Consider the following 15,850-nt stretch of genomic DNA (forward strand, 5'->3'; position numbering starts at 1 on the left):
TTGGACTCCTAGCATCTGTGCTGCACTGTTTAGTTCCCAGGTATATGACCAGTCTTCCAAACCTGAACATCAACTCTCCCAGGAAAAGGCTTGTGTGTAATTCTCTTGTCTTCCCCCTGTACCCCAATGCCTAACATGGGGCTTAGCAAAATAAAGGCACAATTGAGCTACCCCACTCTTAAAACTCAGCTCCTGATGACCTTTCCCCTCCTTTCCAGGTGGGCAGATGCAGTAGCACACCTCATCCGGGGCATCACCTGGGAGGCAAGCTCAGACAACTCTGGATGGTTCTCCTAGGTGTGCACCTTTTACCAACTGCAGCTTTTCCAAGCCAGTCAGTTATCAAGTCACTGGTTTGATCTAGTTCCCCCTTTCCTGGGATAGATATACACAGCTTGAAAGGAACAATGACTAGATGGGCACCATTTGGGGTTGCTTAGAAATGGGAGAGCTCTTAGCTCAACAGGTTAATCATTGAGGGTTGACAGCCCTTTCCTTTCTCCCTTCAGTACTTCTGCATCCCTGCAGACAAGACCTTGCTAGGCCTCCAGACAGGAGCAAAACACCCACTGTCCTCTCTGAGATCGGAAGGAGTGCTAGACATCACCAAAAACTGTGAACTCGGGCGCCTGGGTGGCTCAGTTGGTTGAGCGACTGCTTTCGGCTCAGGTCATGATCCCGGACTTCCAGGATCGAGTCCTGCATTGGGCTCCGAGCTTCTTGGGGAGCCTGCTTCTCCCTCTGACCTTCTTCTCTCTCATGCTCTCTCTCACTCATTCTCTCTCAAATAAATAAATAAAATCTTAAAAAAAAAAAACCCAACTGTGAAATCTCCACAAGCTGAAACCATGCCTCCAGCATTTTAAACTTCATGGCTCCTGGCACAAAACAGGAAGCACTCAGTAAATGCTGTAAAAATGAACCCCTCCAAGTGCATTTGCAAAGCAGATAGGACTTGCCAAGTGTCACATCATGAATATCTGTGTATAAATAAATTCTCAATTCTGGCTTAGCCTGTGGTCCTTTTTCCAGATAATGCTAACATTTTCAAAAGGGACCCTTCTGCCTTTACTCAAAAGAATGATTTCATGGTGGGAATAGCGGGAAGGCTTAGGAGAGTTCATAACTGGATAGTTAGCTCCCCCAGGACTGGCTCTAATCCGAAGTTCCCTCCAAAGGGGTTGCTAGTGATCATTTAGTGGGGACAAGTGTGTCATCCCATCTGTCTTCATTCCACCCTTCAGAGACCCAGATCCCTGGAGGTTGGGTTATCTTCTGCTATCTGTCATTTGGCAATTATTTCAATATGTTTTGTGAGTGATTTCTCGGTTGTACTCTAAGGGTTGGGCTGGTGGTGTGTCTCTATTTCCCCAACAAGAAAAGGAGCAGGGAGGATATTTATCCCTGGGACTTCCAGAGATAAATTGCTTACTTCCCTGGCTCACTCAAGGTCCTCAGTTGTTCCAAGAAGAGGGAAAAAAAGAACAAAACAAAACAGAAAAATTGCCCATACCTAACACATTGACTTGAAGGATGCCTTGATTATTTCCGGTGAAGTCAGGGGGGTTGTTAACATCGCAGATGTAGACACCACTATCTGCTGGTTGCATATGTGAAATGGTGATAGAGGCGTTATCTGGATCGTTGGACCCTACAAGTCGATCTTTAAATTGCCCGATGGCTACGGCTTGTCCACCTTCAGAATAGTAAATCTAGGACAGAAAAATGGCAGAAGTGAGAACTGCAGAGTGTCTAGCGCTAAGATAAGCTATCTGGAAGCACCCTCCATCTGACCTTGACCTTTGCTGGCAAGAGGCAAAATTCCCACCCACCCTCTCCCACACAGAACAGATCCCACAGCAAACGGTGGTCTCCAAGGGGCACTTATAGTTTTCTCAGGGCTGTGCACAACTGCCTCCTCAGGTGTGTGCACAGCCCTTCTGTGATGTCATTGCAGCAGGGACATGTGCCGATCTTACAGATGATCAACAACTGGAGATGACAGGTTTCAACTGCTAAGCTTGGGCTAGATCAAGGTGCTCACCTGAGGAGACTACCTGGAGGAAACTCACTGTATAGAACACAAATGCCTAATGGGAAAGCCAAAACCATCATTTTTCCCCCACTTTATAATTTTTTCCTTATTATTTGATTTTACTTTACTCAGTGGGACTAGAGGACTCTCAAGTTTCCCTAAGAGTTAGAATATTCGTACTCCTTTCATACACACCTACTCCTCTGGATAAACAAACTCGGGTTTATCCTGTTTCTTAGAAGAGTACCATTTCAGAGCAGAGGGGCCCCCAGGAAATCATCTGGTCCTATCCCCTCACAGTGACCTAGGAAGTGCTTTGTCAATGGCAGCTCCTCCCTTTCTCCCCACGTGGCAGGAGGCAGAACTGGAATTATTATTTCATTTAGGTGGATAAGGGCCTCAAATCCAGAAATATTAAATGCCTCATCCAAAGTAAAGTCACAGGCTTCATTTATTACTACTATGATTTACCACACTCGAGGAAGATCTGGGTTCTAGTCCCATCTCTGGTAAAGATCATGAATAGTTAGATCATAATGGCAACCCTAGAAGCTGCATGGTGAGGTGGAAAGAGGTCTGGTCTAGGAGTCAGTTGACCTAGGTTTTAGCCCCAGCTCTGTGTCTGACTATGACATAGGGAAGGTAGCCTCTGGTCATGCCTCCATGGCGAAATGCTTTGTGATGAGAAACAACATGATTTAATCTCTCCAGCTTTTCTTTTCCACATCTGAACAAGGAGTCCAAGGAATGCCTTCCAAATTATGAGATGTATTCCCCAGGTATAAGCACATAAGCTGATTTTAGGTGGCACATAAATGAAAACGTATTAGAAAGACACATATCTCGCATATCACGTCTGTGACTTCATGGGTATTATGGCTTAGGGTGACACTAAGGTAGATATTTTAAAAAACCAAATCACTATAGAAAGTGACATTAAATAATACTCCTGGTATGCAAAATTATGACAAAAATCATAAAGATAAGACATAAAGGACTGAATCTTGGAAATCATTGGACTAGGTAATCCCTGAGGTTTCTTCATCAGACATACACATCCCAAACACTTTGTCAGTTTCATATAAATGTGTGTCATTCAAGTGATGGCTTATTATTTAGTAAACAGGTATAACCCTGGTCCAGTGGAACTAATTGTTTTCATAAAATCTACTAAGAGGGCCTTATTCATTTAATTCACTCTCCTCACTTTCTAGAGGAAACTGAAGCTCAGAGAGATAAAACACACACACACACACACACACACACACACAGTTAACAGTGAGGAAAGGTCTAGAACCTGGTTCTTCTAACTCCTTGTCTGGTGCTCTTTACCTTAACTGGATAATGAAAGAGAAAAGGCAATCAGCAAATCAAAAGATATGGTCAAGAAAAATTCAGATATATTCCCCCTTCAAATAGAAAGCCAATATAGTTTTAAACTAAATCAGAGAGGTTGATTCTGAGGGAAAATTCAAAGACCATATTTAAGGAGAAAAATACTTGTCTCTCTCCTCCAGTTGTCTAACATCAACTAGCTTTCTTTCCTGCCTCAAATGAGCCATTTATAATTCAATTTGTCCGTTCACACCTACTGAAATCACCAATGTTTGCCCTAAAGGGGTCCTGTTGGACTTATAAACTGGAAAGCCAACTTTAACTGAAGGTATTCAAAGGGTCCAGGAGGAGAGTCAGCTCATCAGAGGTCTATTGCTTTCATCTGAGTTGACACCCAAGCTCTCAGGCTTTCCATTTCACTAGCCAGTGTTGGGCTTATTTACTTGCTAATCTACAATCTGAGGTCCTGTGGACTCTTACCTGGAACACAGCCTGCAGGCCATCCAAGAAGCCTTTTCACAGCTTGGACATCTGGCCGCTTCCCCTGCTCTCAGGAAGACTGGGGGTAAGTCAGCCTATTTTATGCTGAGTCTTGGCGACATCACAATGAGACACAACTTAAGTCCTGCCTATGGCCTACAGTGAATGTCAGAGGGTCTAGGAGAAAAGACCTTGTTTCCGCCCAGAGCAGAGAGCCAAGAGAGTACGTGTTTTAGGCCAGGACAAAAACATGCAAAGACGGCACTGTGAAAGTCTCACCTTTGGTCATGAATCCAGGTGAAATGAGCAGATAAGTTATGAGGCCCTGGACTTGTAACTTCCCTCTAAAAAGGACCCTCCCCATCCCTTCTACCCTTGCTCTTAATACCATCCCCCCCATATCTCACCCTCTCACAAATAATACTGAAGGGTGTCAGGGATAAGAATGGAGCTAAGGAGGGGTAACAATGGACACCTTAAAGGGGAGGGCCTTGGCCTGAGAAGGAAAGTCCTCAGGGCTAGCCGGTGGCCAGACTCACAGATGGAGGGACTTTCTGTTAGGGGAAGTCCAAGCTGTCACACTGTCCTTGTAAAGAAAAAAAGAAAGAAATGTTTTCCTGAAACTGCTTATCTAATCACACAGGAAGTACTGAAACATGGTGCCATTTTCCACAAAAGAATAACTCTTTGAAAAATCAAAGCGGAACAATGGCCAGGACTCAGCCCATGATCCCATGGGGCTTGTACCTTTTCAAAGAAAGTATATTGTCAATTTATAGATCAAAGCAAATGAGGTGCAGGAAAAGCCATGGATGTTCGATGGGCCACACATCCTTTTGTGGGGGGGGGGGGAAGGGTGGCAAATCTGCTTAAAGAAAAATCCATCCAAGTGTTCCCTTAAGTGGTACTTGTTAATTTGTTGCCCACTTGTCCTTTGTGGCTGCCCTACTGGCCCCTACCCCCAGACCCCCTCTGCTCCTCCATGATGTTAGAGGCTGATATGTACAGTCGTAATGACACATCAGTTATAAGACCCCCTTTGAGATCACTTCATTCATGGCTTCTAAGGTTGATGACCCTTCAGGAGCCAGATGGATATTAGAAATATGGGAAATAGCTGGGAGGGGCTGGTGGGTGGTGAGAGGATCACAGAGGACAGTGGGGACCATGGTGAACAGCAAAGCTAATACAAAAAAGTCTTCCAAACTGTGGAAACAAAGTACTGGGCTGGTCAGCCAACATGAATCCACTGGTCAAATCGGGCCCAGAGGCCACCAGTTTGCAACCTCTGATTCATCCTCTTCGGTAACTGAAAAGGACACCGAGGCCCCAATAGAGGAAGTGATTTGTCCAAAGCCATGTAATTTATAATCAGACCTGGAAACCAGACCTTCTGATTCTCCCCCAAATATATGAAAATTGCACTTCTAGTCCTGCCTTTGGAGGGGAGAGATGATTCCTAGGAGGTGTTTCCCTGTTAGGGCCCTTCCAACTCTCTTCTAGCCAATTGCTACTATTCATTGGCATGACACTGCCCATGCCAAATGAGCCTGCCACCTGATGCCTTCAGTGTTTGCCAGCTGCAACAAGAGCCTTTCCTCTCCCACGGTGCCAAGTTCCTATTCACATGAGGCCATGCAGCTGGGAGCCAGATTTGTCCAAAAAGGTCTTTTCCCCCCTCAGCTTTGTGACACTGTTCTCTAACCAGAGGCTGGAGTATAAACAAGAAGGGCTGAAAGAATTCAGTCTGCTTTCTGTTTGAGTCTGAGTTGGAATTAATAAACATATTTAGCCTTCCGAGCTGCTTTTGTGGGTTCCTTTTGGGAATGTGGAGGGTGTGGAAATCCACAGCAAAGCACCCATTCTTTCCCTTCAGTTTCTTGGTTTTCTGCACTCCTCATAGAGGGGTTAGCCATGGGAGAGGAGGAGCGGGGGGATGGCAATGGTCTCAAGACCAGAATTTTTTCTGGATTTTCCTCAGTGGGCAGGGAGGGGGGAGTGGGGAGGAGGGGAAGACTGAACATGGAAGGGAAAGAACACCAAAGGGAAGACATCCCTGTCTTCAAATCACTACCTTCCCAGCCTGCCATTTGCCTGAGAGACCCCCACCACTTGAACTGCTTCTTTTGGGTGACGGTATGGCACAAGTCTACACTTAAAAGGATTTTTTTTTTTTTGGAAGAGATAACTATCATCACCACTCCCTAGCGCCTCCTCATTAGATTGATTTATCAGGTTTAGCAAGAATACACACCTGAGGCCAAGGGATACAGAATAGATTAACTTTGATTGGAAGGGGGCACCTGGGTGGTTTAGTCGTTAAGCATCTGCCTTTGGCTCAGGTCATCACCCCAGGGTCCTGGGATGGAGCACTGTATCCGGCTTCCTGCTCATAGAGAAGCCTGCTTCTCCCTCTCCCACTCCCACTGCTTGTGTTCCCTCTCTCACTGTGTCTATCTCTCTGTCAAATAAATAAACAAAATCCTTAAAAATAAAGCTTTAGCTTCCCAATGACCCTGCAATTGCACTACTGGGTATTTACCTCAAAGATACAGGTGTAGTGAAAAGAAGGGCCATCTGTACCCCAATGTTTATAGCAGCAATGGCCACAGTCGCCAAACTATGGAAAGAACCAAGATGCCCTTCAACGGACGAATGGATAAGGAAGATGTGGTCCATAAACACTATGGAGTATTATGCCTCCATCAGAAAGGATGAATACCCAACTTTTGTAGCAATATGGACGGGCCTGGAAGAGATTATGCTGAGTGAAATAAGTCAAGCAGGGAGAGTCAATTATCATATGGTTTCACTTATTTGTGGAGCATAACAAATAACATGGAGGACAAAGGGAGTTAGAGAGAAGAAGGGAGTTGGGGGAAATTGGAAGGGGAGGTGAATCATGAGAGACTATGGACTCTGAAAAATAATCTGAGGGGTTTGAAGTGGCGGGGGGTGGGAGGTTGGGGGAACCAGGTAGTGGGTATTGGAGAGGGCACAGATTGCATGGAGAACTGGGTGTGGTGCTAAAAACAAGGAATACGTTATGCTGAAAATAAAAAAAATTTAAAAAAGGCTTTGATGGGAGGGGGTGGTGGGGTGGTGGGAAGGTAAGAACTTGGAGTGTTTCTCAATGGGAGTGACACTGGTATTTGGGACAGACAGTTCTTTCTCCTGTGGGTTTAGTCTATGTATTGTAAGACATCTAGCATCTCTAGCCACCAGCCACTAACTGCCAGCAGTGACTCCCATTTATAAAAATCACACCAACACCCCCCCTCATTTTCAAATTATGTGAGGAGATGGTACACCCCTACCCTGCCAATATTTGGAAAACATTTGATAATAATGCTATCTGAGGAGGACAGGCCAGGTGGGGGAGAATCTGAATGGCCAGAGAATACGAAGACACTGGGCTCTGGAAGGAAGTTGTCTACATTAAATGTATGCTGGGGAGATGAAAATGACAACGAGTTTCATCCACTACAGATGTTCTAGAAGAGTAAATATTGTCTGTGAGACCCATGCTAAGTAGGATCAATGCCTGTTCTGTTCATGGGCAGGTGAGGTCGCTTTAGTTCTACCAGTTACTGGCTGGGTGGAAGAGGAGAAAATTGGTGTGATCGGAGGGGCACAAAACCACCCAAAACTTCCATGCTAACCTACATGTTCTGGGTCCTAGAGTCTTCAACTGAGAGTCTCTGCTGAGGGACTGATCATCTGAAGCTGTCCCAGTCTTCCGAGAGGAGGGCTTCTCTAAGAGGAGGACCATGTTAATAAATATCCTGTTCTTCCTGGTCAAAAGACTTATGAGGTATTTCTGCAGTCCCCATTCAGCAAAGGAACCCCTTGGAGGGGATAGTCAGTAAGGGATAACACCCTCCCGTAGGTATGGAGAAACACTATGCCTTGGAGTCAACAATGATGTGGGATAGGAGAAGAATATGAGAATATGAGAGTATGACAAGAGCTGGCCCCTGCCCTACTTGAGGCAGAAATAAGTCCCTGAGCCCTTTGGGGGAGGCTGAAAACAATTCTAGACATGGTGTGAGAAGGCAAACTCAAGACTCCCAGTTTTGCTGATCTGGACTGTTACCAAACTTGGACCATTCCACCCCACTCCTAAAGGCTGGTGACTGTCCCAGTTTTGCTGATCTGGACTGTTACCAAACTTGGACCATTCCACCCCACTCCTAAAGGCTGGTGCCATTGCCCTAGATATTCCAAACAATAAAGGGGTCCAGTAGTATACCAGTTGGTGTTCTTACCTGAGAGGTCCAGCTACATCTTCCCCGAGCGTCTCTTGCATGCGCCATATTTAGACACTGACTGACTGCCTTTTCCTCCATACCCTCAGTATTGAGGCACGGGCTGTGCTGTGTTTGAGCAGAAATGGGTGGGTCTGAGAGCTGAATGCTACATGATATACTGCCACATCAACCCAGGAGCTGAATCGAATCACTCAGTGATCAGTCTGGCAACATCATATGCCCATAAATCAGAGAATTGTCTAATAGCATAGCAGTCTCTTTTTACCATCCCCAAAATGTTCACCAGCCATCCCTAGATTAGCATACAACATGCTCTACAGAATTCTGAATGCATGGAAGTACCCAAAGAAGAAACAAATTCGAAATAGAGGCCGAATCCCATTTTGAAAAATACCATCTCAACTGAAGATACCTACAACTTCTTTGTTGAGCAAATTTTCTGTTCAGGGACAGGACCAGCCAGAAAAGGCTAACCCCTCCCTTCAGCCACAGGAACATGGCAGGCAGTGAAGCAGGAAAATAATCCTGGGCCAGAATTCCCCCAAGAGCTCTGTCTCAGCTGTTCAGCTGTACTAAACGTCTTTGTTGGGCTGGATCCCTAGCGCCCATGATGTATGGATAGGATAGGGATTTTCAAAATCACTATTTGGTAAGTAATGATACTACTACTCGTAATAGCTCACATTCATTGAATGGCTACTACGTGGAAGGCTTCCCAGTGCTTCACAAGCATAATCTCATTTAATCTTCACAGTAAACCTATGAGGTAGGTAAGCCCCATTACACAGAAGGGAAAACTGACCCTCTGAAAGGTCAACTGACTTGTCTAAGGTAATCCCGTCAGCAAATAAGTAGCAGAGCAAGGAGTAGAACCAACATCCATCGGGAAGTTTCCACTGGTACTCCAAAACTACCCATCTGGAAAAGCAGAGATAAGCACATGCCTGTAGGATATGGGGAAAAATGTGAGAGCCCCCAATTCTCTGGAGGTAGAGACCTAAAGATGGTTGAATTGGGGACTTTGCTGGAGCAAGCTGAAACAAGATGGAAAGAGAGAAAGAAGAGAAAGCTTGACTTTGGGGAGGTGGTTTTCACTGTCTCTAAACCAAGAGCTAAACCACCCTCCCCCAACCTGTCTCCTATGTGGCTAAGGCAGTGGCATAACAAAAGGTCTCGTGCATTGGGGAAACTTCTAAAATATTTTAAGATCAAGAACCTGTTCTCACTGAACCAGTGACTCAGTGTAAAGGAGCTCCTTTGATTTGGACATCCCAAAAACCTAGATACCTTAAATTCCTTGCCTTCCCTATACCTGACATTTTGAAGACTTAGGTAAATGACAAGTAAATATTTACTCAGTAAATACATACTCCTTGGGGTGCCTGGGTAGCTCAGTCGTTAAGCGTCTGCCTTTGGCTCAGGTCATGATCTCAGGTCCTGGGATCGAGCCCCACCTTGGGTTCCCTGTTCAACAAGAAGCCTGCTTCTCCCTCTCTCTCTCCCCCTGCTTTATTCCCTCTCTCACTCTCTCTCTCTTTTAAATAAATAAAATCTTAAAAAATAAATACATATTGTTAATAAAGTTTCTTTCCAAAATGCTTCTAACAGATGTCCTGAGCACACCCCGTGCAATCACCTACACCTTCTGTTCATCTCCAGGTCTAGAAAAAACTCATTGCCGGTCACAAGATCCCTCTGCCCCACATCTCCCAACTCTTAACTACATGGTTCAACCAAGAGATGGCCTTGTAAATTCCAGTGTCAGAGATGGCATAAAGAACCATTTGTATTTTTGAACTCACACTGGCCTGGCCTCATTTCCAGGCAGTTGAGGACATTTGGATTTGAGTACCACACATAAAAATAATTCAAAATATATGGGCAAGGCCTCACTAATTTTGGCCCCTTCTGGCAAAATGGGAAGGGCTTCAAGCCTACAGATAAAGAAAAGACTATTCAGGAAACTGAACTTTAAAAAGGAAAAAGTTCATGTGATTATTGCCATCCATGGTCTAAGAGAGCAACCTGCAAAGGATGATTGCTTGGTTGGTTGCAATATGTAGGGTCTTGGGTAAGGACATCTGGGTGACAAAAAGAGGTACTACTGAACTGTTGTTTCTGCTACTACTGAAGATAATAAAGGGGATTACAAGGGAGAAAATGTACAGTCTATTTTTCCCAAGCATTCTCACCTGCAACATGTCAGCTGATTCCCAATGAGATATCTAGAAGAGGGTTAGCATTCCACCATGTTTTGAGGAGAGGCACAGAGTGATTCAGATGCATATCTGAAGTAACCAGTGCTGAGCAAAAATGTTGAACATTGACTAGAGGGTGGCAGTAATGAAATCACCTCTTGAATGGTGTTTTCTGCTACAGAAATGTCCAGGACCTCTGGTAAAGAGAGGACCTAGCACCTCCAAGGGCCCAGAGATGGCTGAAGCCACACTGGCCAAGGCATGGCTCCTACAAGCTAGCCCGTCTTCTCTACCTCTGTCCTTCAACCTCCTCTAGCCGACTCAACACGCTCTCCATTTTCTCCCCAATTCAACTATATTCAACTATTCCAAACCATACTGATTTGTTTCTTCTCTGAACTCCTTGTTTTGGATCATACATCCTTTTGAAAATCTGATGAAAGCTATAGACTTTTTCCTTTAAGGGACATATGTTGGCAGACATGTTGCACACTCCTGCAGACCCTTGCATGCATTCTCGCTCTCTGTCTGTCTGTCTCTCTCTCTCTCACATGTGCGTGCGCACACACCACACACACACACACACACACATACACACACACACACTTGGAGTACACAATTTCAGTCCTTGGGCTAATTTAAAAAGGAATTACCCTAAGGCCAGATGAAGAAAACCTGAGACTAGGCAAGCTTACAGGTTGAACATTCTCCTTTGACTTTCTATCAACCTCTTACTCTTAACCTCAGCCTACTTGCCCTATCCTCTGCCCTCTAGCTTCTTGTTGTCCTTGATTACCCAGGGTTCATCATTACCTTGGCCCTTCTCCACCCATCTGGGAGTCTCATTTCATCAGGACTCATCTGGCATAATGAGCTAGCTCTCTTGGTGGAAAGATCCCAGATACTATATTTGACAAAGATTTGCAGATCAAGTAGGACATGTATTTGAACTGGGGTCTTCTGCAAATAATAGGGAGATTATTTGGAAAGAGGAGGAGCCCTTTCAGAACTACAGCTCATTTCACCTAGGACCACTCCTGCCTACTCTAGAACACACAATACTCCAGATGGTGACCTATTCAGATATGAGATAACACTCTATAACTGCATATGAAGAAAGGACAAAAGTCATGTCACATACATGATGGTCTTCCCTAAACAACTATCTTCATACTCTTTGTACCTGAGACTGCCACTGTTATCACTGGCTTACCACTCCTTCACACACTGATCCCAACAGTTTATGTCCGAACTACCATAGGGGAATAGTTGAGGTAAAAAATCCTTACGGAAGCTGGTGGCAAGTCCTTCTTGTGAATGAATGACCACAGGATGAAGAGCTTGTCCCGGGAGGCCACAGTGCTAGTATAGGTGCAGACAAGTGTGACATCAGATCCAACAGTCACATTCACAACACTGTTTGGGATGGTTACTTGCACCATACTAACTTGACCTGAAAAAATAATCATCAAAAAGAAAATGATACACTTTCACATTCTGATGACACTTTTTCTTTTTTTTTTCTTTTTTTTTTTCAAAGATTTTATTTATTTATTTGACAGAGAGAGATCACAAGTAGGCAGAGAGACAGGCAGAGAGAGAGGAGGAAGCAGGCTCCCCGCTGAGCAGAGATGACACTTTTTCATTACAAAGCACTTTCGTTGACATCTTACTGAAGGAATCCAGGGTGAAGAGGAGGAGGAGAATAAACTATACAGGAAAGCTGAGCAAGCAACTGGCATCGAGATAGCAGAGTTTCTAACAAATTATGATGTAATGAAACTCAGGTCCTATGTGATGGTGAGGCAATAACACCAAACTGGGAATTCTTCTGTATGAGGATTGTCTTAAACAGATGTTCTTAAAATATTGTCCAGGGACCAAAAAAGGTCCATGAATATGGGGAACAACTAATCCAGTTTGTCCAGGACTAATAGATGTCTTTGATGTGGAACTTACAGGTTTTTTTCTTCCAAGTCTTTATTTAAATTCAAGTTAGTTAACGTATTGAGTAGTATTGGTTTCAGGAGTAGAATTTAGTGACTCATCACTTACGTGTAATACCCAGAGCTCATCCCAGCAAGTGCCGTCTTTAATAGCCATCACCCGTTCAACCCATCCCGCCTCCCACCTCCCCTCCAGCAACCCTCACTTTGTTCTCTATCATTAAGAGTCTTTTATGGTTTGCCTTCCTCTCTGTTTTGATCATATTTTATTTTCCTTCCCTTCCTCTATGTTCATCTGCTTTGTTTCTTAAATTCCACATAAGATTGAAATTATATGGTATTTTTCTTTCTCTGACTGACGGATTAACATAATACCCTCTAGTTCCATTCACGTTGCTGCAAATGGCAAGATTGCATTCTCTCTCTCTCTCTTTTTTTTTTGGCTGAGTAATATTATATATATATTTACATATATAATATATTTATTTATATATACCTCAACCATCTCTCTCTCTCTTTATATATATATATAAAGATATATATATATATATATATATATATATATATATATATATATACCCTCTTCTTTATCCATTCATCAGTTGATAGACATTTGGAGTCTTTCCATATTTCCATATTTTGGCTATTGTGGACATTGCTGCTATAAATATTGGGGTGCATGTGCCTCTTTGAATCAGTATTTTTGTATCCTTTGGGTAAATATCTAGTAGTGCAATGGCTGGGTCATAGGGTAGCTCTATTTTTAACTTTCTGAGGAACCTCCATACTGTTTTCCAGAGTGGCTGCACCAGTTTGCCTTCCCACCAAAAGTGTAGGGGTGTTCCCCTCTCACTGCATCCTCACCAACATCTATTGTTTCCTGACTTACTTTAGCCATTCTGACAGGTGCAAGGTGGTATCTCATTATGGTTTTGATTTGTATTTCCCTGATGATGAGTGACATTGAGCATTTTTTTGTGTGTGTCTATTGACCATTTGTATGTTTTCTTTGGAGGAACTTTCAGTTTTAAAATAGGGTTTCAGCAAACCATACTGTTTTTGTTAGGATGTCCAGTGCTTAAACCAGGAAAATCTCAGGAAAACCAGGATGAGTTGGTCACCTTATCCCTACGACCATTTTGAGAAACTTTAAGATCAAAATGATATTAATAATGATATAAAAAAGTTATTTTTCTTTTTCACTCTCATCCTCTCATTAGTGTACAGTGGGGGTGTTCCACTAGCTACTGATGATGGTGACATCATTGCTTTTGCAGCTAATGGAATGTGTGCTTATATATTTTTTGTTTAAATAATTTTTAGTTTTAATTTCTAATTTAATAAATAAAGATAGAAATAAGTGACAGCAAAAATTCCTTGGGAATCCTCAGGTCCTTTCAATTTTTAATTGAAAATTTTATTGAGGTAACAGTAGAGTCACATGCAGTTCTAAGAAACAGCACCGATATTCCATATACACTTTACCCAGCCCCCACAATGGTAACATTTTATAAAACTATACTGTAAAATCACAGATAGGACACTGACATTGATCCACTGATCTTATTTGTATTTCTCCAGTTCTACTGGTACTCAAGTGGGTCTGTGTGCATTTAGTTTGATACACTTTTATCACATGTGTAAGTTTGTGTATCTACCATCACAATCAAGATACTGAACAGTTCCATCACTACAAATATCCCTAATGTTGGCTTTTTATAATCACACTCACCTCCCTCCTGCACCCCATCCCTGGTTCTAAGCATTGGAAGCCACTAATCTATCTGTCATTTATAAACTTTTGTCATTTTGTAATCTTTTGGGATGGCCTTCTTTCACTTATCATAATTACCTAGGATTCTACCCAAGTTGCATCGGTAACTCATTGCCATTTGTTGCTTAGGAGTACTTAATCTGTTTAACAATTTACCCATTTAGGAACATCTAGGTTGTTTTCAGGTTTGGACTGTTGAATAAAAGTCTAATGTACAGATTTTTGTGGGAACATAAATTTCTATTTCACTGGGATAAATTCACAAGAGTACAATTGATGGGTCCGATGGTAGCGACAGGTTTAGGTTTATTAAAAACAAAAACAGGGGTTCCTGGGTAGCTCAGTCAGTTGAGTGTCCAACTCTTGATATCAGCTCAGGTCTTGATCTTGGGGTCATAGTTTCAAGCCCCATTTTGGGCTCTACACTGGGCATAAGACCTACTTAAACACACACACGCGCACACACACAGGCATACTGAAAACCAGCCACATACTTTTCCAGAGTGGCTATACAAATAAACATTCTCACCAATAACATATGAGCAGTCCAGTCTCTCCACATCTTCCCCAGTCTCTAGTGTTGTCACTATTCTCTACTTCAACCATTATAATAAGAGGGTAGTAATATATCATTGTGATTTTAATTTATCTTTCACTGATGTAATTTAATGATGCTAAACAACTTCTTATATGCAAGTTTTCCATTTGTATATCTTCCTCAGTGAAAGGTCTGTTCATATTTTTAGCCCATTTTCTAATTGGATTATTTAATTTTCAACTGTTGAATTTTGAGATTTCCCTGTGTAATCTAGATTCCAGTCTCTTCTTGGAGAGAGAGAGGTTATTTTTTTCTTCCTTTCCAATCCATATGCTTTTTATTGCTTTTTACTACCTTATTGCAGTGACTATAACTTCCAGTACTTTACATGTACAACATGTACATAACATAATACAAAACATGTTAGCTGTTGGTTATCTGCAGACGTTTTTAATCAAGTTGAGGTAATTCTCCTCTGTCATGGATTGAATTGTGTACCACCAAAAGATATGTATAAGTTCTAATTCCTGATATCTGTGAATGTGACCTTATTTGGAAATAGGGTCTTTGCAATGTAATTAAGTTAAGGATCTTGAGATGACATGATTCTGGATTTGGGGTGGGCTTTAAATCCAATGATTGTTGTCCTCCTAAGAAAAATGAGAGGGAGATTTGACACAGATACACAAAGAGAAAGTCCATATGAGGATAAAATCAAACACTGGAGCATTGTATATACACATGAAGGAACACCAAGAATTTCTAGAAGCCAAGTAGCAGAAAGACATGACACAGAGAGAAACAATATTGTCAAAGCTTTACCTTCAGACTTTTGGCCTCCAGAACTGTGAGAGAATAAATTTCTCTTGTTTCATGCCACCCAGTTTCTGGCAATATGTGGCAGCTCTTCAAAATGAACACATCTTTTATTGTTTAACTTGCTGAGCATCTTTATCATGAGGGAGTATTGAATTTTGTCAGATGCTCTTTTTGTATCAATTGAAATAATCATTTGTTTTTTTTCTTTAGCCAGTTGATAGGATATATTACACCAAATAACTGAGTGTTGAGCCAGCCTTACATATTCAAAATAAATCCTACTTGGTCATGGTGTAGAATTATTTTCCAGAGTAGGATTCAATTTCCTAGTGCTTTCTCATGAGTTATTGAGTCAAAGTTCATGAAAGAATCTGGTCTATAGTTATCTCTTTCTGCACTGTCTGCCTGGTTTTAGTATCAGGGTAATACTGGCCTCATAAAATGAGTTGAAAAT

At 42.5% G+C, this 15,850-nt stretch overlaps 1 protein-coding gene across 7 annotated transcripts in view; it reads right to left on the bottom strand.

The window, feature by feature from the left end:
* VSIG1 (V-set and immunoglobulin domain containing 1) overlaps positions 1 to 15,850 on the bottom strand; it is a 173,973-nt gene that overhangs the window by 10,587 nt on the left and 147,536 nt on the right. For 6 of the 7 annotated variants that reach the window (XM_044235365.1, XM_044235363.1, XM_044235364.1 and 3 more), the window contains 2 exons: positions 11,609 to 11,772; positions 1,514 to 1,712 (listed from right to left, as the gene is read on the bottom strand). In XM_044235365.1, the coding sequence (XP_044091300.1) occupies positions 1,514 to 1,712; positions 11,609 to 11,761 (352 nt within the window). In that variant the 5' untranslated portion in view covers positions 11,762 to 11,772. Of the gene's footprint in view, positions 1 to 1,513; positions 1,713 to 8,118; positions 8,227 to 11,608; positions 11,773 to 15,850 lie in introns of all 7 variants that reach the window. The other variant, XM_044235368.1, reaches the window with a different exon arrangement.

This window comes from Neovison vison, chromosome X (genome assembly GCF_020171115.1).
Source record: "Neovison vison isolate M4711 chromosome X, ASM_NN_V1, whole genome shotgun sequence".
Lineage (NCBI taxonomy): Eukaryota > Metazoa > Chordata > Mammalia > Carnivora > Mustelidae > Neogale > Neogale vison.